We start from the raw sequence: 22,921 nt of genomic DNA, 5'->3' as shown, positions 1-22,921 counted from the left end.
ATGCACACCGAAGTTGCAACATCCGTGAAACGAGGTGATAAGCGGTTGCTCGCAGCAATTCCAGTGAAATCTGAGCAGCGTGTTGCTGTCTACTGGCCTTCATATCGGGTAGAGACGACCGCGTCCCTGGTAAACGCGTTCTTTTACGTATCCCTTGAGCCTAAAGTCACATGGATTCAAATCAAGTGATCTTGCAGGCCATGCATCCACAAAACGTCTGGAGATAACACGTTCGTGGAAGGTTGCATTAAGCAGATCTTTCACTGGGCGAGTAACATGACATGTCGCCCCATCTTGCATGAAAACAGTGGTTTCCACAACAGTTACAGGAATCACATGCTGTACAAGGAGGTCTTGATAATGTGAAGATCTCAGGGCACACCTAACAGGCCCTCTGGGTGTATTCTCTTCAAAGAATAACGGACCGAGAATGAAGGTGCTCGTGAATCCACATCAAACAGTCAAATACGGTGATTGAAATGACTCTTCGTGCACAACACGCAGTTTAACAGTACCCAAAATTAGGCAGTCCTGTGTGTTCACTGCACCTTGTAGTTTAAAATGTACGTCGTCACTTCACAGGACATTGCGCGGCGCGGCCGCATGACACCAACTTTGATCTGTGCCAGAAACCGAAGAGGAAGTTAAGAACGTTGCTGCGTATCAGAATCTTCAACTGGTACCAGTGTAAAATAGACCACAAAAATTTCTATACTTGTTGATCATGAGATGGACAGTTCTCGTGGCCCTGCACGAGCACGAGCGCTAGCCCTGGCACATGCTGGACACTATGGATGTCATACCGTCATACGAACAGTGTACAGCGCCAAATTTTTACCTGGTGTCCAAAATTGGAAATAATTTTTCATGCGTAAATCAGTTCAGCATTAACGCATTAGCATATAATACAGCCACACTGGACGTTTGTGAGTAGCTGCATTTCAATTATAACTGCCCAGTAGACAAATTTTTCTCAAAATTGTTACTGCCAGCGAGTCGCACCGTTGACACCATTTCTTTGTGATGGACTGTGCAGCCGCTTTGATGGAGGGTAATCGCAGAGTCCCGAGTCGAAATCTTCCACGGAGGAATAGGCGGCTCAACTCCAACCGCACCAGCCGCCGGAGGGCCACGGGCTCGCGGCGTTCGGGGGCTGCATCCAGGCGAGGCAGGCGTCCCGTCAACTACGATGACATCTTCAACGTGAGTGCCACAACCTCTACCAGTCTCCTTCCAGTCTTGTAACGACACAGAGTGGGGACATTTCTACCTTCGAATATCGCAGAAGTGTCAATCAGTCTCGCCGTTACTTTGCTGGTTTCTGCTGTCCGAGGCTATTCAGGTCAACTCATTAATGTCAAGGCCATGACACATTAAGTGCATAAGCCTATTGTACACTGCTAGACATCAACCCTTTATTTGGCAAATCCAAAATTATCTAGAGTAAAAAATTATTTAGATAGTTATTTTAGTTGTACGTAGGGTGTTCGAAAATTCCCATTACAGACTTCTAGGACTTGTAGATGCGAGTGAATATATAATATTTTGAATAGGAACTCATGTTTGGAAACGTACTGTTTCGTGCTACAGCCATTTGAAAACATGTTTGCTAGGAAGGTATGCAACAGGGTAGTCATGGGGAGGCGGGCTACTTACGTGGGATCGTCTGTCCTACCTCTCCGACCTGGTTCGAGCCCAGTTCATGTGTCTGTGTGTGTTAGAGCAACACAGTTAAGTACACGTTTGCACCGACATCGGCCTACTGTATGGCGAAGTTCAAGGTGATGAAAGAGCTGCTCGTCGCCTTAATCAAGGTCGTCATCCACAACGTCCGACTCCACTGCACACTCTTTTCCCCACAAATAAACAACGACTTCGACAAAGGGGTACTTTCACCCTCAACAGGGGTGACTGTGGTACTCGAAGGACACGCTGCAACATCCAAATTGGAAGAGCACATAGTGCAATACTGCATCACGTTGAAAATATCCCGTCAACGAGCACACGATCTATCCGACAATGCGAATGCAATGGATGTTGCTCCCAGCACTGTTTGGTGTGGTAAATTACTTTAAGAGTGGTCGCGTTGCTAACATGCTTTCAAATGGTTGTAGCACAGAAACGGTACGTTTCCTGAGATGGGTTCCTGTTCAATATATTAGGTACTCACTCCCCTCTACGAGTCCTAGAAGTCTGTAACGGGAATTTCGGGATACCTTGTATAGACATACGAACTATGATGTATGATTTTTTCAAATTTTTATCTTTATCTTTATTTTTAGAAAATATTGCTGCTTACAAACAACATTGTCAGTATAATTTAGCTACTTATTTTCACGTACTAGTCATATGAACTAGGTTATATCATTTTTCAAATTTTTATGTTTACTTTTATTTTTCGAAAATTTTACTACTTATAAGCAACATTGTCAATCTGAGGTACAAATTCTATCCACAGTACCATATGAACAAAGAGTAATATTCCAGTCTTCTTTCTCATAGTGGTATACAAACATAGCGGCTCAAATTCATTTCTGTTCGTATTATCAGATGATGTCCTCAGGTGAACTGAATACATATTTGTCTACCTTAGCACTGAGTCCATTTCTGCATAAAGATCTACTTGAGGTACTGCAGTGGTACGTCACCAACACAGTGTGATGTAACAGGGATATCTGTCACTGAATCTGAAGAACTATCTCCTTTCATCCACTGGTACACTACGGACACATTTTTCTGCCCTGGGTCTTAGTTTTGTCTTTATTCGATGTACACTCATGTTCAGGGAGAAAAAGAGATAGGACTTTCATATTCACCGGACATGTACATTACTATGTTCTGCAGAAATAATCGACATTTCAGCTGCCTCGGTTCAGCATGTGTCCTGCTGCTTAGAAGGCACAGGGTCCGCCATGGGCCCTGATAACTTGTTCCATGCGTGAGGACATGGACGCATATAAGGTGCGGATGGCGTCCTGCAGCGTAGCCAGTAATGCTGCATTCACCTGGTGCCAAAGTTCTTGGCACTGTGTCACAGTGCTGCACCCGTTATTTCACCATATCACATACATTTCTGATTGGCGACAAATCTGGTGATCTGGCGGGCCAGGGCAAACGGCTGACATCCTGTGACACCAAGAAGGTACGTCTTCGCGCAGCAACATGTGGTCGTACGTTGTCTTGCTGAAAAAGAGCGTCTGGGTTGTTGTGCAGAAACGGTATGGTTACAGGTCTCAGGTTGGCATTCACATAGGTCACACTGGTCACAGAGCCCTGGACACGCATCAACTGTGATTTATGGTGGTGCCCAATAGCACCCCACACCATAAGGCCTTGAGTTGGCGCTGTATGTCTTGTTCGAATGCAGTCGCTGTGATGCCGCTCCGCCTGTCTGCGGCGAACCAAAATTCGGTCATCATTTTCAAACTAAGTGCGACTGCTACGGTCGCAGGTTCGAATCCTGCCTCGGGGATGGATGTGTGTGATGTCCTTAGGTTAGTTAGGTTTAAGTAGTTCTAAGTTCTAGGGGACTGATGACCACAGCAGTTGAGTCCCATAGTGCTCAGAGCCATTTGAACCAATTTTTTTTTTTTCAAACTAAACAGAACCTGGATTCTTCCAAACACACTACCTGATGCCGTTCCTGTCCCCACTGACGTCGTTCCATACACCATTGCCGTCCAGCATGTCTCTCGAATTCGTCAAAGGTAGGAGGAGAAGTGGACGACGCGCACGTAACCTGTGCCGTAATAAACGGCGACGGTCTGTCACCCCTGAGAGTGTACGATGTGTTACACTGTTCCACTGTCGCGCCAGAGCCGAGGAGGACGCAGATCTGTCTGACAATGCCTTTCGGCTGATGTGTCGATCTTCTCGGGGAGTGGACTGGCTGTTGCGTCCTGGCCCATCTCGTCGTGTTCTGCGGCCTTTCGTGAACGATTCCGTACACTCCCGTTGCACTGTCAAAACACTTGGTCACACGCGAGCAACAATTTCACGAATGGATGCATCACTTTCTCTCATGCCAACAATGCGCCCTCTTTCAGTCTCGCTGATTTGATGGTACGGTCCGCGTATACGTCTGTGAGGCATCCTGCAGATCTGCTCAAGTCACACTGATCCATTACCTTCGGTTTATAGCGACAATGAGAGCAGCAGGCACATTTTATCGGTAAGTGGTGTTGCGCCTCAATGTCAATGTTTACCTTGAACCCTCTGGCCGACATCGATCAAATGCTAATCATTACTGTAGAACATACTAAAATGTACATGTCCTGTCAATATGGACGTGCTACCTTTGGTCGTTCGAAGTGATCTTTTTCTCTGAATATGAGTGTACTAGGCAATGTATCCTACACTGTGGGACGAAGCATGCTGGGATAATTTTAATTCCCCTCTTGTTTTGTCATCTGCCTCCTTAAAATTCAATTTTTCATTTTGACTCAATTAACGTTAACGTATAATGTGTATTTTCATAAAAGAGAAAGATTGGCCCTTAGTTTTAAAGGATATTATCCCAGATCTAATTTTTATATATGTAATTGATTTTCTAATTTATTTCGACTATTCCTATCTTTCCTTATAGCATGAAATCAGTAATTTTTTCTGTGGTGTCACCGCCAGACACCACACTTGCTAGATGGTAGCTTAAATCGGCCGCGGTCCATTAGTACATGTCGGACCCGCGTGTCGCCACTGTCAGTGATCAGACCGAGCGCCACCACACGACAGGTCTCGAGAGACTTACTAGCACTCGCCCCAGTTGTACGACGACGTTGCTAGCGAGTACACTGACGAAGCCTTTCTCTCATTTGCCGAGAGACAGTTAGAATAGCCTTCAGCTAAGTCCATGTCTACGACCTAGTAAGGCGCCATTTGTAACATTGCATGTATCTAAAGAGTCTCACTTGTATCGCCACAATCTCCAGATGTCTCATCAAGAACGATGTATACAAGGATGGATTAAAAGTTAAGTTCAAAATGGTTCAAATGGCTCTGAGCACTATGGGACTCAACTGCGGAGGTCATTAGTCCCCTAGTACTTAGAACTAGTTAAACCTAACTAACCTAAGGACATCACAAACATCCATGCCCGAGGCAGGATTCGAACCTGCGACCGTAGCGGTCTTGCGGTTCTAGACTGCAGCGCCTTTAACCGCACGGCCACTTCGGCCGGCTTAAAAGTTAAGTATTCAAGGAGCTACGTACTTTTCTTTATAGCATTCATTACGAATCCTGTTTCAGACCTCACTCCATCCTTCGTGAGTTAGCGCGTGCATCTTGGCCGCCTCTTTCAATTAGTGTGCGTAGTGTTGGCAAGTCTGCCGACACTACATTTTCATTACTTAAATTCTGTTGTTGACGTATAAACCAATACTAGTTTTGTACTACTTATAAACATTTGGAAGACTAACTAATAGTATTCTTAAAGTATGTATTTGGATCTATTCAAAAACATTTTAGCAAAGCCAACCCTTGATTAATTCCAAAGTAATTTCCAGTTTCTTCAAAAGTATTGTTTGCGTAACTATATTTGTTAAGTTCAAGATTTGAACAAATAATTCGGACTAACTTTGTAGTAGAAGAAACTGTTAAAAAGGACCAATTTTTGGATGTTTTCAGTTAATTTAATTAGCTGAGTTTTAATTGTAGTTTCTGTAAATCGAACAATGTGTAGTTTCAGTACCTATTATTGCGAAGGTATATATGGGCCCAATATTTGGTCACGAGACAGTCAGTCCACGGTCGAGTTTCAGTGCGTTTATCCCATATACAGGCGCACTCTTGGGGAAAATCGCCCGCATTTTGAAGAAACACCGGGTCGGAACTGTGTTTTGCCCTCCGAATAAAACTCGTGCACTGGTGGGGAGCGCCAAAGATGACCTCGGTTTGAGGAAGGCCGGCGTGTACCAGATTCCGTGTCAATGTGGCAAGTCGTATATTGGTCAGACGATGCATACCGTCGAGGATCGATGCCGTGAACACCAGAGGCACACTCGACTGATGTATCCAAGCAAGTCGGTTGTCGCTGAACATTGTTTGTCGGAAAATCGCGCTATGGAGTATGAACGCACGAGGATTCTGGTACAGACGTCGAGATACTGGGACAGCGTTGTTAGAGAGGCCATCGAAATTCGCACCAATGACGACCTCATAAACCGTGACTGTGGCTATAATCTTAGCAAGGCTTGGGAACCAGCGATTGGGTTAATCAAGAGTAAATCGAGCAAATGTATAGTTGTGACGACCACGGCGGACAGAGCCATCACACCGACGTCATTTCAGACGCCGTCGCAATCTGTTCCACCGCGCGACCGTGGCGCGGGGCGCGGACGGCGGAGTGAGCGCGCCGCGGGCGCAGGGTATTTAAATCGGCCGCCGCCGCGACCGAACCCACCATCCATAATGCCAATTCCCACACCTTCTACCCCTCTGCCGGTGTGCCCCAGGGCTCTGTCCTCTCCCCTCTCCTCTACCTCCTGTACACGGCAGATATGCCCCAACCCCCCCCCCCCTCCAGTACACCTCTTGCAATATGCTGATGACACCGCATTCCTCGCCCTCGCTCCTACCCTCCAACGGTCCCAACGCCTTCTCCAGAATCACCTTGACCTTTTTGCTGCATGGTGTAACCAATGGCTCCTGAAACTCAATCCTTCCAAGACCCAGGCAATCATCGTAGGTCGTACCACTCGCTCCTTCCGGCTCCTGGATTTCTCCCTTACTGTCTGCGCACGTCCTGTCCGCCTCACCCCCACCCTCACCTACCTTGGCCTCACCATTGACCGTCACCTCACCTGGCTACCTCATCTCCGCTCCATCCAATCCAAAGCCCGCAACCGCCTCCGACTCCTCAAACTCCTCTCTGGCCGGACATGGGGGTTGCACCCCTCTACCATCCTCCACACCTACAAATCCTTAATCCGTCCCATCCTCTGTTACGCCAATCCTGCCTGGATATCTGCCCCCCCCCCCCAAATTCTATCAGTCCCTCCAGATCCTTGAGCGTCATGCACTCCGCCTTGCCTTCCGTATCCGCCTCCCGTCCCCCACGCGGATCCTCTATGATCTCATTCCTTTCCCCCATCTCCTCCTATTCCTCGAACATATCCGCATCCTCTACACCTCCCGCCGTCTTGAACCCCCTCACCCCCTGGTTGCTCCTCTCCTCTCCCATCCCCGCCCCCTGCCACGTCTTCACCGTTGTGTCCCCCCTACCCTCCATCTCTACACCCTCCATCTCCTTTCCCAAGGTGGCTTCCGTCAACTCCCCCTCCCGGATGATGCCCTCTCTCCCTCCATTTATCCTTCCTATCAACTCTGATCCTCACTCCCCCTCCTTTCCTCCGTCCTTTCCCTGGGCTCCCTCTTCCTCCCCCCCTTCCCTCCTGTGTTTTCTCCCCGCCCATCCTCCCCCTAGGTCCCTTCTCCCCCCCCCCCCGAGTCCTTTTGCATTCCCCTCCTCTGCCTTCCCCACTCCCTGGCCCGTCTGCTCAGCGCCCCCCACCCCTCTTATGGGTCCTCATTCTCCACTGGCTTCTTTCCCCCCTCCCACCCTTCCCCTTTTCCTCTCCTTCCCCCCCTTTTTTATTTCTCCGTCATCTGTCCTGTTTCCCCCCCACCTGCTCTCGGCTGTGGTATGTCATGTTTGTGCCCACTTTTTAGTGCCGTGTTTAAGTGAGTGTTCAGTGTTGTGCGTCCTTCCACAGTGATGCGAACAGAAATCATGCTGTCGCTGGGTGTGCATTTTATATTTTGCGAACAGAAACCAGACTGTCGCCGTGTTTTTTAACTGTATGTCTGTTATTTTTCTGCTTCTTGTGTATTTTCTTAGTATCATCAACCCTGTGTTTTATGTTTTAAGTTCTAGAATTTTCTGCCATTTTACCTTTAAATCACCGATTTTGTCGCCAACTGTTATTTTTTTCTTATCTTCATCTTTTTAACACAACTTCTGTAGGCTGAAGAGCGGCGTAGTAAGCTGCTGCCAGCCCGCCCCCTTCGGGGGGAATTGAAATTCAGTAAAGAAAAAAAAAAAAAAAAAAAAAAGACCGAACCCAGTTCCCCCTGAGCAGCCATAGTGTACGGATCTCCGTGCCGGCACGTTCACAGGAGCTCAGTCCGTCAGTTCACCTGATGATGGCGACATGTATGATCGCCGAAATATTGTGCCCGTTGGACACTGTGGACCGGCAGTACACCCGTGGATATTTTGATTACATTAATCGGGATCATGGACAAGGCAGAAAACTGCAACTGGCGAGGTACATGAAGAGGACGTTCTAGCGTTGGCGCATAACGACCCTACTCTTTCGTCGCGACGTATCGCCTCGGAATGTGGTATAAGTCAGAGATTTCACCCGTTTCTTCTCTCATTACATCAAGCACTCTCCTGTGTGGATTTCGAACGGCGCCAGGAATTTTGCCGGTTTGCTCTGCAGCGCCTACAAGACTGACAACGTTTTTTCGACGGGTGCTTTTTACTGATGAAGTGACTTTCACCAATCACGGTAATGTGAATTTGCATAATATGCATTACTCGTCAATAGAGAACAAAAAAAAAATTTCACATGTGTATGAAATCTTATGGGACTTAACTGCTAAGGTCATCAGTCCCTAAGCTTACACACTACTTAACTTAAATTATCCTCAGGACAAACACACACACACATTCCCGAGGATGGATTCGAACCTCCGCCGGGACCAGTCTCACAGTCCATGACTGCAGCGCCCAAGACCGCTCGGCTAATCCCGCACGACAAGAGAGAACCCTCTGACAGGTACAGCATCAGCAACCGTGGAGTCTTAATGTGTGGTACGGCATCGTCGGAAATGTCATTGTGGGGCCGTACGTCATTCCGGGAATACTAAATGGCAATAAATAGGCACAGTTCCTGCGAAACTTTCCGCCCATTTTGCTGGAAGAGGTACCACTAACTACGCGCCAGTGCATGTGGTTCCAATATGACGGCTGTCCTGCACACTTTTCCGGTGTGGCTACAGAGCTGTTAAATGAAAAGTTCCCGGATTGTTGGACAGGACGACGTGCTGAAGTGAAGTGGCCAGTCCGGTCTACTGATTTGACCCCTCTTGATTTTTTTCTGTGGGGAGCAATCAAACATAAAGTTTATGCTCAAATACCAACTACGCCAGACGATATAAAGCAACGTCTCATCGAAGCGTGCGCTTATATCTCACGTGACACCCTCGCAGTCGTTCATAAATCATTCGAACGGCGACTACAAATGTGCACTGCAGCAGAGGGGAAGCATTTTGAACACATGCTTCAGTAAAGTTTTGTATCATGTACAGTATGTATTTTGCATCTTTGTGTGTATTTGCTTCGTGTTGTGATCAATAGTAAATATTTTCAAATAAAAAGAAATACGTACGAAATAATTGTGATTAGTAAGGGCCTCCTCATTTACATTTGTGTTTCTGTTACTTAAAACGCATTAACAAAAAAAATTTAAAAAAATAAAATAAAATGGCTCCAAGTACTATGGGACTTAACGTCTGAGGTCATCAGTCCCCTAGACTTAGAACCACTTAAACCTAACTAACCAAAGGACATCACACAAATCCCTCCCCGAGGCAGGATTAGAACCTGTGACCGTAACAGCAGCGCTGTTCCGGACTGAAGCGCCTAGAACCGATCGTCCACAGCAGCCGGCTGTGTATTAATATCTTGTAGTATTTTAATACTGTATGTTGTCTACTATTTTTGTATCACAGCTGTCAAATAACTGAATAATATTTGCACGATATCATCAGATAATTTTTTCTCAAAATATCGCAGTAGGAGCGGTTCTAGGTGCTTCAGTCCGGAACCACGCGGCTGCTACCGTCGCAGGTTCGAATCCTGCCTCGGGCGTGGATGTGTGTGATGTCCTTACCTTAGTTAGGTTTAAGTATGCAACTTCCTGGCAGATTAAAACTGGGTGCCGGACCGAGACTCGAACTCGGGACCTTTGCCTTTCGCGGGCAATTGCTCTACCAACTGAGCTACCCAAGCACGACTCACGTCTCGTCCTCACAGCTTTACTTCTGCCAGTACCTCGTCTGTTACCTTCCAAAGGTCCCGAGTTCGAGTCTCGGCCCGGCACTCAGTTTTAATCTGCCAGGAAGTTCCATATCAGCGCACACTCCGCTGCAGAGTGAAAATCTCATTCTAGGTTTAAGTAGTTCTAAGTCTCGGGGACTGATGACCTCAGATGTTAAGTCCTTTAGTGCTTACAGCCATTTGGACCATTTATCGCTGTATGTATTACTACTGTTGGGTAAATGGGCGTGTTTGTGTAAGGACGGACTCGCGACGTTTACCATGTACTCCACACAACAGGAATGGTTGCATTGGACAATGCCGCTTCGAAGGACGAACACGATATGAGAACATATCTGTGTCTCAAATACTATTCGCCTGAATATTATGTTATACACATATTTGAAACCGTCTTTTTAAGCCCATCATGTTACGCTAAAATTTAACATAGGGTTCCATTTAAAAAAAAGTCCTCATAGCTCTGGAATAAAAAGTAGCACAAACATGAAATGTGATGTACTCAAGTAGCCCTTGTCCCTGCAATTCACTGTCCAAACGGCATCTTTGTATCTATCACGGTTGGGGAGATACAAGGATGTTATGACTTAGCTGCTTCACCCTGTATATTATGTATATAATTATAATATATTTGAGTACCGAGTAAAAATCCGAAGTAGATCTGTTCAGAACTTCCCGAGTTTTTTGCTAACATCGTTTCCCCTTTGAGTATTACATATATGTCTATGTACCATATATTTAAGAAATACCTGAAGAAAATCGATCCGGAAGTTTTCGTGATTTAAACACCGACTTGTCTTTTTATAGTGCTATAGATTTTAAGTATTTATTTATATTTTATGCATTTTAAAAATGTGTAGCCCATCTCTTTCCGAATGTTTATTAGTGAGGTAAATCTGTCAAGAACTTTTCGCACCCACCCACCCACCCACCCACACACACACACACACACACACACACACACACACACACACACACATACACTGATGAACCAAGACCTTATGACCATCTACTTTAGGAAAGCAAATTCAGTAGTGATTCTGCTTGCCATGTATTCGACAAGCGCTTGATAGGTTTCCAGAGGTTTGTGGCACCAGGCGCTTACACACAGGTCACACACTTCCCGTAATTTATTGGCGAGTGGTTAATGGGCGCGGATCTGGCGCCCGATAGCATCCTAGTTGGGTTTCATAGGATTCAGCTAAGCCGAGTTTGATGACCAAGACATTAACGAGAGTTCCCTATGTTGCTCTTCAAACCACTGTAGCACGATTCTGGCCTTGTGATAGGAGCAGTAATCCTGTTGAAGATGCCACCGCTGTTGGGGAAGACATCATGCATAACTAAGGGGTTCCCAGTGCTCCCTAATAATATTCACGTTGTCCACAGCTATCATGGTGCCTTCGATTACTACTGCTGGTCCCATGGAAATCCATGTGAATGTTCCCCACAAAATAAAACTGTTCCCGCCGTCCAGCGTCCATAGTGCACTGCATGTTTCGAGCAGGCGTTCGCTTGGATGATTCCGTATCTGGACGCGAACCTCGGTCCGGTTTAACAATAAAAGGGATTCATCAGACCAGGCGACACGATTCCATTGATCCGCGGTCCAATTTCGATGATCCCATCCCCACTGTAATCATAACTGACGATGTTGTTGGGTCAACAAGGGAACACATAGGGGTTCTCTGCTGCAGAACACCATATTCAACACTCTGCACTGAATGGTGTGCTCCAAAACACTTTCACCTGTGTCACCGCTGTACACTGTAGTCAGATCTGCCACAGATCGTTGACTATCCTGCTTTAAAGAGAGGGCAAGCCTCCGATGCCTATGTTCTGTGATAAGGTAGGATCGTCCAACTTGTTGATGCCTAATAGTGGTTCAGCATTCTTCAACCACTTTCCACAATGCTTACGACGGTAATACGCAACGCCTTTACTGTTTCCGAGCAGCTCGCTCGCTGGCATTGGACCACAACAATCTGGCTTTTGTCAAAGTCGCTTAACTCGGCATGTTTCCGCATTTGTGCCACTTACCGTAGTTTTTGTGTATATTAAAGTAATATGTGACCAAAATCCACCCGAATGTTCATTAGAGTGTAATGCAAAAATTTCAAGTAAATTGGTCAAGAAATTTTCGAGATTTTTGCTAACAATATTAAGCAACAACATGTCTGTATGGCTCTAACTAAGCTAGACAAAGAATCGAACTCAGCTTGGATGACAGATTTCTTGCTGTTTCAGCGCTGTGTCAGAGGTCAACAGCAATAATGGTTGGGGAGCGGTGGCATGCCAGCCTCTCGGCAGTCCACTACTGGATGTTTTCAGTGGTTGACAGATTTGGAAAATGGGCTCGATAGGGTAACAGTCGAACACTCACTGTATCAAGATTGATCAGGACAGCAAGAGCAACACTCAGTCTTGCATAATCTTGGTGGATGATGACACAGAGACACTGAAGACAGTGCACAGCCATCAGCCTTGACATATCATCACGGAGAGCCTAGTGTCCAGATTACCAGCTTTACGAAACAGAAGTTGAATTCTATACCCAATGGCTCCCTGTACAATCGCAGAAGACGCTGGATCCTCGTGATAGTGATGATTGCAATCTGTCAATCCGAGAATTCACGCATGGATACGTCCTTCTGTAATGCTCAGTGCAAAACTGTGACTGGTCTGCAAAAACAACATGTTGGCACTTCTGTATTCAGAGTTGTCATTGAGTGCACCACTATCGGCTTTCCTATCTCTGCTACCACTTAAAAATAAGCTATATTGCCAGCCCATGGTGCTCGATACATCAACGCACTGCCCATGTTGCAAGCGAGACCAGTTTCTGACTCAATGTATATGACGTGGCATCACCATCGAGTACCATACAGCAAACAGTTCGTTTGGTCTGTCGAGCACTGTTTCCCAGTCATCGTAAGTTCATCCCAAGGTCTAGGGGTACCGTCTTTGTGATTAGTAATGAAAACGTAGTCTGTCCTGAGTCCGACAGCCGCCCCCACTTAAATTTTACTTAATAAACAGCATTGGCGGCTGAAGACTTTTAGCATAAGAATTCACCCTCATTCTGCCAACAGCCTTGTCAAAGAGGATGGAGGAGCGCACAGAACTTCAGGGCACTCTCTTGTCCTTGGGAGATGGGAAACTGCCCCTAAATGAGGATGAATCAGCAATTATCAACGGCGAGAGGATGCAGAAGTCAACTGAAACCACTGCATTAAAGACACATGATGTGTATCGATAGGACATGTGGCCTGTAATTGAAAAAGTGTCATGATGATCTCTCTATTGGCAAAAGATTCCAGAGCAGTCCCTCACTGGATCTCCAGAAGGGGACTGCCAAAAGGGAGGTGATCGTGAGAAAAAGATCGAGTACCAACAACAGGATAACGTTCTACGAGCCGGGGTGCGGGAATTTCAGAAGCTTGAAAGTAGTAGGGAAGCTAAAAAATATAAAAGGGGAAATGTAAAGGCTCAATCTAGATACAGTAGGGGTCAGTGAAGTGAAATGGAAAGAAGACAAGGATTTATTATCAGATGAGCTTATGGTAATATCAACAGCAGCAGAAAATGGAATAACGGAAGTACGATTCGTTATGAATAGGAAGGTAGGACATAAAGACGTAACAAGGAGCAGATATAGAGTCAGATCACAACGTATTAGTGACGATGAGTAGGCAGAAGTTTCAGAGATTAGTCAGGAAGATTCAATACGCAAAGAAGTGGGATACAGAAGTACTAAGGAATGACGAGATGCACTTGCAGTTCTCTAAGGCTATAGATACAGCAATAAGGAATAGCTCAGTATGAGACATGGCATGCAGTTTTAATCCGCCAGGAAGTTTAATATCAGAGCGCACTCCACTGCAGAGCGAAAATTTCATTCTCTCAGGATCTTCTTACGTTGTCTCGGCAACAATAGTTTGAGGGCACTGAGATTCGGCATGGTGTTGAGCATGATAGTATTAAACCATCAGTTAAATATTGTCGTGACAATTGTGGTATCCTGTGCATGGCAAGTGGAAATATCTGGGAAGAATAACTCCAGTGTCAATAGGCCATGAAACTGCAGATGTGGAATGCACACGCATGTTGGTAGGCATTTCTGCTTTTTACATGAGAAATTACACGATATTTTGACAAAAGAAATAATATTCAGTGGCGATTTCTGAATGACAGACTCTCTATATAATCTTTCCTTATACATTAATAAAACTGACCAACTTCTGGACGGTTCCTGACTGTAAATGGAGGAAGAATGATCCTATGAACATCCATCTGGAGGTTCATCATTGCCACGGTAGATGGCACGGCCAAATGACAGTTTCTCTGACCATGTGCTGTGTGTTCCTTGTGTGGTGTAGGCTGTGTGACTAATGCAGCGTACTGGTATTCATGTCGGGACAGTTATATCAAATCATGTATCCTTACAGACACCAACCACATCACACAACATTTCAAGCACTTTTTGGGCGTTTGTGTGATCATAGGTCCTTTCAGACAAACGAAAGTGCAGGGAAGCAGCAGACGGTGCGTACACCAGATCTGGACGACCACGTTCTACAAGTTTTTGAGACAAACCCTAGTAAAAGCTGCAGGTAAGTGGCTCACCAACATGGTGTAAGCCAAAATAACATTTTGTGTACCCTGCATGACAACCACTACTATTCCCATAACCTGTAACGAGTGTAAGGATTATCGGCAGTGGATTTCCCTCTATGGGAAGTATTTTGTTGATGGCTTTTGCACCAGGCCATCACAATAATTACGTGATTTCTGACATCAGTCCTCTTTACTGATGTACCATCCTTTATCAGAGCTGGCATTGCTTCCCAGGGACGCCACCTTGAAAATATGTTGTGAGATGGATGAGATGCAGCCCTGTAGTGTGTTACAGGACGATTTGATTTCCAGACACATGTTCGTAGGACATTTTTCCTCTGTTTGCAGTCAGGAATCCGTCCCTGCAATTTGTCCATTTTAATCATGTTCACCCTGTGTACAGAATGTAGATGTCATTACTCCTACCTACTTTGTACCCTTTTATTTAAATCTCAATCATTTGTGTATCTAAGTATAAAGTACACATCATATCTACTTGAGTTTGTTGTACGCTGCCTTCATAGTGTAGCACTTTTAATGTCCAATGGTGTAACTAGCCTTTGAGATGACCAGGCAATGGAATCTTCCCAGAATCTTCCCAGAGGTAACTTTTCATGCAGCACTGTTGTCAGGTGTTCAGAAACATCGACAGACAAAATTTTGAAAACTGTGACAGAAGCATGGGTATCGACAGAAATTTTTCCATATTGATATAAACTACTGACCGGTCCTAGCTTCTAGCACCAAGTATCTACAGCTGGATGACTTGTTTGGTGTTGTGGTAATAAATTATGTACACAAATATTCCTCATGAATAAGTCTGTTTATTAGTGGAAACTGTAACAAAATCCATATGACAGTTCCTGAGATTGGCTTTCACATCCAGACTGAAAAAACCATCAGGGCTTTTAATTTAGCAATATGTACAGATGATCTGGTTAGTTTTGGGAAGTGCATGCTAAGTAAACTAAATTTTATATGTGCCAGAAAATATTTATTATATCCCAGAGAACCTGTGTATGAGAAGAGAACAACACCACAAGACCCAAGAGGGTGAAACACTGGAAGTGTGATTTGTGCAATGATTGGACCATAGTGTACAGTTTTCAGTGTAGATGAAATTGTATTAGTTTCAAATGCCTATCATCTTCTGTCATTGATAACACCAGAAGTGAAGCTTGTACATAGCACAGTTATAATATACACTTGTCTCTCATAGAGGGAGCCTGCAGTCACCGTTCTAATTGGAACTGTTATGTTTCTTGCCAGACCAAATAAAGTTTTTATCTTTTGTCTCAGTAACAAGCTATTAACAATGGATAATTTTACACAGGATATCAGTAAGGAAATCATATTTTGTGGAATGATGTCACGATAAACACCAAAAAGAAAAATGCTGTAGAATTTCCACAGTGTAGAAATGAATGAGGATTCCATTAAGCCCTTTTGGGGATAATATCATGTCATATTGTACAATAGAAAAATGGGACTGAACATTTCAACAAATTTTCAGTTCATCATGTTGTCTCATGGTAAAATTCCCTTTTACAAATTAGGTACATAACAAAACACCATTACATTCTCAATTGTTTACATATTACATATAATTCATTGACAAATTTTATACTATTTCATGATATTCAGAGTGCATAGCTTCAATTTTTATATATCATGATAAAGCTCTTAGTGGATTCAGTATCACATCTGTATATTGCAATAAATTGGTGAAACTGATAATTTGCTTATTGTGATAATTAGGTGATTTTGGCATAACAAATAATCATATAAAATTTATAACTTCATATGCTTCCATTTGACATCAGTTTTCAGATTCTTGAATTTTCTCAGAAATATTGTCGAAAAGTTTTGACATTTGGACTGATTAGACAGTACTTCTTTGCTTTTCTCATTCCTTCTATCCTTCTCCCAGTTTATTTAACATCATCCTCCATTCTGTTCCCTTTACTCTTTTTATCAAACCAAAGCAGTTTTTCACATGCTTTGTGACCTAAAATATCTGGAGGCATGCAGGAACTATAACGGTGGCTTCTGTGTTGGTGTAGCTCATATAGTGATATCTTATAATGTTTGCTTCAGTTCTTACCTTTACGGCAGCTTCAGAGACCTTTGAATATTTATATAGTCTTACCATTAATAGATTCATCAATGAAAATGAATAACATTAAGTTAATATATCTAAAAACAAAGATGATGTGACTTACCAAATGAAAGTGCTGGCAGGTCGACAGACACACAAACGAACACAAACATACACACAAAATTCAAGCTTTCGCAACAAACTGTTGCCTCACCAGGAAAGAGGGAAGGAGAGGGAAAGACGAAAGGATGTGGGTTTTAAGGGAGAGGGTAAGGAGTCATTCCAATCCCGGGAGCGGAAAGACTTACCTTAGGGGGAAAAAGGACAGGTATACACTCGCACACACACACATATCCATCCACACATATACAGACACAAGCAGACATATTTAAAGTTTGGGCAGAGATTAAATATGTCTGCTTGTTTAAATATGTCTGCTTGTGTCTGTATATGTGTGGATGGATATGTGTGTGTGTGCAAGTGTATACCTGTCCTTTTTCCCCCTAAGGTAAGTCTTTCCGCTCCCGGGATTGGAATGACTCCTTACCCTCTCCCTTAAAACCCACATCCTTTCGTCTTTCCCTCTCCTTCCCTCTTTCCTGATGAGGCAACAGTTTGTTGCGAAAGCTTGAATTTTGTGTGTATGTTTGTGTTCGTTTGTGTGTCTGTCGACCTGCCAGCACTTTCATTTGGTAAGTCACATCATCTTTGTTTTTAGATATATTTTTCCTACGTGGAATGTTTCCCTCTATTATAACATTAAGTTAAAATTTATTGGACTGAAAATTAAATGGAAATACAGGAAATAAATTAAACTAGCCTATATCTAGATCTGTCACAATCTGAAGGAAGTAATGTTAGGATATAAATCTGATCAACATTAATATCACTACTGTAGATGTGCTGTACAGGAAGAGTGAAGGAAATCAGTCATGTTATATTTTAAGGAACCACACATACTTTGGAGACGGTGTGATCAAATGTTAATCTATGACTCCAAAGGTACTCAGTGAGTAAAAGTATTTTGTCTCTCACTTATCACCTCTTTCAGCTCTGAAAACGTTTATGTGAAAAAAGTAAAGTTGTACCACGATTTAGAGACCATGTTAAATTGTAGATGCTGCTATGTCTGACTGGAAGCTGGAGGAAGGCAAGGGCGGACCACCTCCAATAGGAACATGGCCAATAAAGTACTGTAGTTACCAAATTAGCCTTCAAGTTATAGACAGTTTCACAAATGTTTACCTTGTTAACTAAGGAAAATATATGACAGAAATACTTAACACAGATTTGATTCCCATTGCTACTGAATGAGAGAGCACTATTTTAACCACTGACATACCACAACTGGGACTCAGTTTCATCAGATCCAAGAACAACAAACACATATGGATATAGAAATATCAGTCACAGGTTTTGGTATGATAGTTATGATATCTGAAACTAACAGACAAGAACATACAAAAATTTTCACGTTATCAAGAACACGTTCTTTCAATATTAAAGAAGAACATAAGGAAACCACACATAGCAGATTAGACATTAGGCAGGACAACTCAAGACCAAAGCATGAAGAGGTTGCACAACATTACAGAAGGATATTTGACTGACTGAAGAATGTTTTTTGATGATGTGAAGAGGATGAATGGACATCTGTGACTAAATTGTAAATCCTTGTCATGAAATAATTCCTCAAATTTCATCCAGAACATGCCACTCCTGCATTTGATTTCACCAAGAGCTTATATACAGGGTGTTACAAAAAGGTACAGCCAAACTTTCAGGAAACATTCCTCACACACAAAGAAAGAAAATATGTTATGTGGAAAAGTGTCCAGAAACGCTTACTTTCCATGTTAGAGCTCATTTTATTACTTCTCTTCAAATCACATTAGTCACAGAATGGAAACACACAGCAACAGAACATACCAGCGTGACTTCAAACACTTTGTTACAGGAAATGTTCAAAATGTCCTCCGTTAGCGAAGATACATGCATCCACCCTCCGTCACATGGAATCCCTGATGCGATGATGCAGCCCTGGAGAATGGCGTATTGTATCACGGTCGTCCACAATACGAGCACGAAGAGTCTCTACATTTGGTACCGGGGTTGCGTAGACAAGAGCTTTCAAATGCCCCCATAAATGAAAGTCAAGAGGGTTGAGCTCAGGAGAGCGTGGAGGCCATGGAATTGGTCCACCTCTACCAATCCATCGGTCACCGAATCTGTTGTTGAGAAGCGCACGAACACTTCGACTGAAATGTGCAGGAGCTCCATCGTGCATGAACCACATGTTGTGTCGTACTTGTAAAGGCACATGTTCTAGCAGCACAAGTAGAGTATCCCGTATGAAATCATGATAACGTGCTCCATTGAGCGTAGGTGGACGAAACTAAAATGAGCTGTAACATGGAAATTAAGCGTTTCCTGACACATGTCCACATAACATCTTTTCTTTATTTGTGTGTGAGGAATGTTTCCTGAAAGTTTGGCCGTACCTTTTTGTAACACCCTGTATTATCTGGAATACAAACTGAAATGGAATATATTTGCAAATATAGACTTTTCATTTTTTTTTTTTTTTTTTTGCTTTTGTAATCCAAAATTCAATTTCAGGAAATGGGACCTATGATTAATTTGCATAAATTATGATGACTTCTTCAAATTTTGAAAAATTAAAGAAAAATAGGCTTCTGAGAAAATAATGTTTTATCACATTAATAATGTTCTTTGTGAATTCAAATATGTTGTTTGTCTTTTGCATATGACCCTTGACACAGTCAGACACTGTAATGTAGCAAGCCAAATGCAGACCCTGAGAAGCACAAGTATTTATCAATTGTAACTGCCAATTCATTCCCTTGCGGGATGTATTTCACACAGAAGAACATTTCCATATTCAAGATTAGCAACAATCTTACCTTTTCTATGTTTGCCTTTCATTGCTAAATACAATTTCTATAAAATTTCTCATATTGGTTCAGAGATAATCTTTTTTACCTTAATTATTGTACTCATCCCTTCTTTATTCTTATTTGTGGTAGCTAGTCATGGATGAAATATGATAGTTTAATCTACAAAGTCAGTATCTTTATGCTCAGAATGTTTTATCTGTCTCCTTATATTGCTAGCAGTATTGTACAAATCACCATACTTTTTTTAGTTTGAATGCTATTCTTTTCAACCAAATATATGCATACTACAGTGTAGGACCTTTCATTATTATGCTTTGTTGCAGTATGCCACATTCGTAATCTGAGAACAAAATATTGGTATTTGGCACTTTGTACCTGACTAGCAACAGATTAAATGTTACTTACACTATCAAACTCAGCTCTTTGATTGGTTGATTTATTGTTTGTGTAATAGGAAGCAACAATACGAATTGGACAGGGTGTTAATCACCATGTAGAGAACATGTTCAGTGGCAGGCAGGTTCCTTTAAAGTAGACTGTGGGATATTATTCAGCTATTGGACACACTCTTTCATCAGATGAAGAAAACATATACACACACATGATCACACAAAATAGGGATCTCAGCTAGGATGGGTAGTGGAGGTACAGAAGAGTCCTAGGTTGGTGAGGGGGAGAGATATCAGTATACTGTAGTATACTGATGCCTGTAGGAATGTGCAGAGACCTCTTCTTCACTGATTAGCAATTCAGATTTTTGTCATTCCATTGTTCATCACAGGAAACAAATAGCTCCCTGGGCAGATGTAAATATAACCATAAATTCGTAATGGTAAACATTAATTATAAAATCAACTTAATACTGATCCTTTGACTATTCTTTTCTCAGTTGTCAATAATGGCCTTACAGTATCAGTTGTTACTTGAACAGATACAACAAATATCACTAATCAAGGAGGTTAGTCCCATAAAATAGATAAGTGGAGGACTAGCATGGGAACAATACAAGTACTTCACAAATACAGCTTAATACATAATGTTGCCTAAACCAAAGCTACACCATTTCAATGGCTGAATACCAATTTGTACATCTCTCCAATTAATGTACAAAGAATCTAATGAGGTATTTAATAAAGTGGTGTCTCTTATTCCTCACTGTCCCTAAGCTTATCCCAACATTTTGTTCTTTAATATATCACTGGCAGCATCTACTTGTTATCACAGTGTAATACAAGAAGAAAAGCTTTTACAGGGAAAAAATCAAGAAGAGTCAGACCTAAAGCTGCTACTGCATGGTCCCCAACAATATAGATTCAGATTCAGCTCACATTTTAGTCCTTTAAGAAGACTGCCAAACAATTTCAGAAAGGGATAGCTTGTGGTCAGTGTACCAGCACTCCACTAAAGGAAGAATTACTGCAAATCTCACCAGCCTCTTCCACTGTGAAAGGCACTAAACAAACTTAAAACTGAGTTCTTCATAAGCAAGGCAAATTAAGAACAGAGCGACACACACTCTCTGAAGAAGACAAGGCTCTGTGTGCACATAGAGGAATAAGTGACACCAGGCATATTCTCTTGTATATTAAAATGGAGCAAACAACTTTGGATGAAGATTTGCATGAAGAAATGAAAATTACAGAGTTGATTTTCGATGAGTGTCATTTGATTTGTTAATGAAACCAAGTAAATCTACTATTTTACATTAACAGACACAGAACTAATGAAAAACTTCTTCTTCCTCTTCTTGTTCTTCTTCTTCTCCACTCCATGGAGTATCTTACAGCCTGTTCCAGCTAGTTAAATTCATAAATATAAGTACTAAATAACAAGATTAACCATCAGTATATGTTGTATATGGTCAGCAGCCCAATAATCATGTCTTCAGTTCCTCACGTCCCCCCAGTAAACGGTATTTTCATTATATTGTTAAGAAAATAAAATGTATTTAGCACTCTTCATGTCTCCATTCTTTATTCTGAAATGAAATTACTTTCTACCATTATGTTGCACCATAAGGGTTTTAAGTGCCTGAAACAATGAAGTGATCAATGGAGTCATAAATTGCAAATCCTTCAGTGGTTTCTGCACAGCACTTCATATATTTTTACCCTCATATCAGTACATATTCATGGCAATGATGTCTCTCAAAATCAATGGCAATGTTTTTAAGTGCTGCTCATGGCAAAATATACCAATCATTTTCCTACAAACTCTCTATGAGTTGATAACAATGCTAAATAATGTTCCACAATAAGCAATAAATGGTTGAAACTGACTATCTCTACAGAATATTAAGATTTACAGGCATTTGGAAGGAATCTGAGAGCAGTTCTTACTGATTGCGCATTCTGTAAAGCAGCTTTCAAGAATGAAACTTAAATACTCTTATTGGAAAATATTGAATGGTAATTTTAGTAACAACTTATATGTAAATAAAATTTTTGCATACATAAACCAATAATATACCAACCTAATAAGACCACACACTGAATATAACTAATATTAGCAATCATTTATAATGATACATAAATTAAATATGTCATGTCAGTCATATGTAGACATTTTCTGCTAGGTCATTCAGTGGTTTTTGTAAAGGCGTGACACTTAAATATATGAAGAAAACAGAATGTTTCATAAAGTATAAATCTACTGCTAATGACTATCACCACATATTTGTACTAAAACATTATATTCCTATCTTTCAGATACCTATTTCTACGCTGGATTCAGTAAATCAGCTCCTGAATAATGTGGGCTGACAACAATACCTTTATGATCAAGATATAACAAATTATACATACACCACAAGTTAGGTGTCATGTTATGGCTTGTTTACATATTTCAGGTATATAATAATGGTGATACTAGACTGTAAATCACCAGCAATGTTTCTACCTTTTTAAGTGTTCCAGAATATTTATTTACATATTTCTATTGTACTTTAGAGTATATAAAATATGCTGAATAAATACAATATTTCCAATATGATTTATCTTTTAAATAATATGTTTTCCAAACGACATCCTTAATTGTTACCTGTTACCCTAAGGTTTTTGATGTTACAAGCATGTTTCTATTAAAAAAAAAGACGTGATAGAATATATTTCATCATTCAACATGAAGGAGCTATCAAAGTGGTAAGTTAATGACCACGGTTCTCTCTTCTAATCATCAATACTTTTATTACATGACAAATGTACAGGTTGAACGCTAGGTGGGAACTGA

At 42.2% G+C, this 22,921-nt stretch overlaps 1 protein-coding gene across 2 annotated transcripts in view; it reads left to right on the top strand.

The window, feature by feature from the left end:
• LOC126251753 (uncharacterized) overlaps positions 1-22,684 on the top strand; it is a 131,355-nt gene extending 108,671 nt beyond the window's left edge. The window contains exons 5-6 of one of the 2 annotated variants that reach the window (XM_049952363.1): positions 1,037-1,203; positions 22,402-22,684. In XM_049952363.1, the coding sequence (XP_049808320.1) occupies positions 1,037-1,203; positions 22,402-22,455 (221 nt within the window). In that variant the 3' untranslated portion in view covers positions 22,456-22,684. The remainder of the gene's footprint in view (positions 1-1,036; positions 1,204-22,401) is intronic. The other variant, XM_049952365.1, reaches the window with a different exon arrangement.
• The last annotated feature ends 237 nt before the right edge of the window (positions 22,685-22,921 follow it).

The sequence above is a fragment of the Schistocerca nitens genome, chromosome 4 (genome assembly GCF_023898315.1).
Source record: "Schistocerca nitens isolate TAMUIC-IGC-003100 chromosome 4, iqSchNite1.1, whole genome shotgun sequence".
In the NCBI taxonomy this organism is placed as follows: Eukaryota; Metazoa; Arthropoda; class Insecta; order Orthoptera; family Acrididae; genus Schistocerca; species Schistocerca nitens.
Note: the sequence above shows the minus strand (reverse complement) of the source record. Positions and strands in the feature narration are given on the sequence as shown.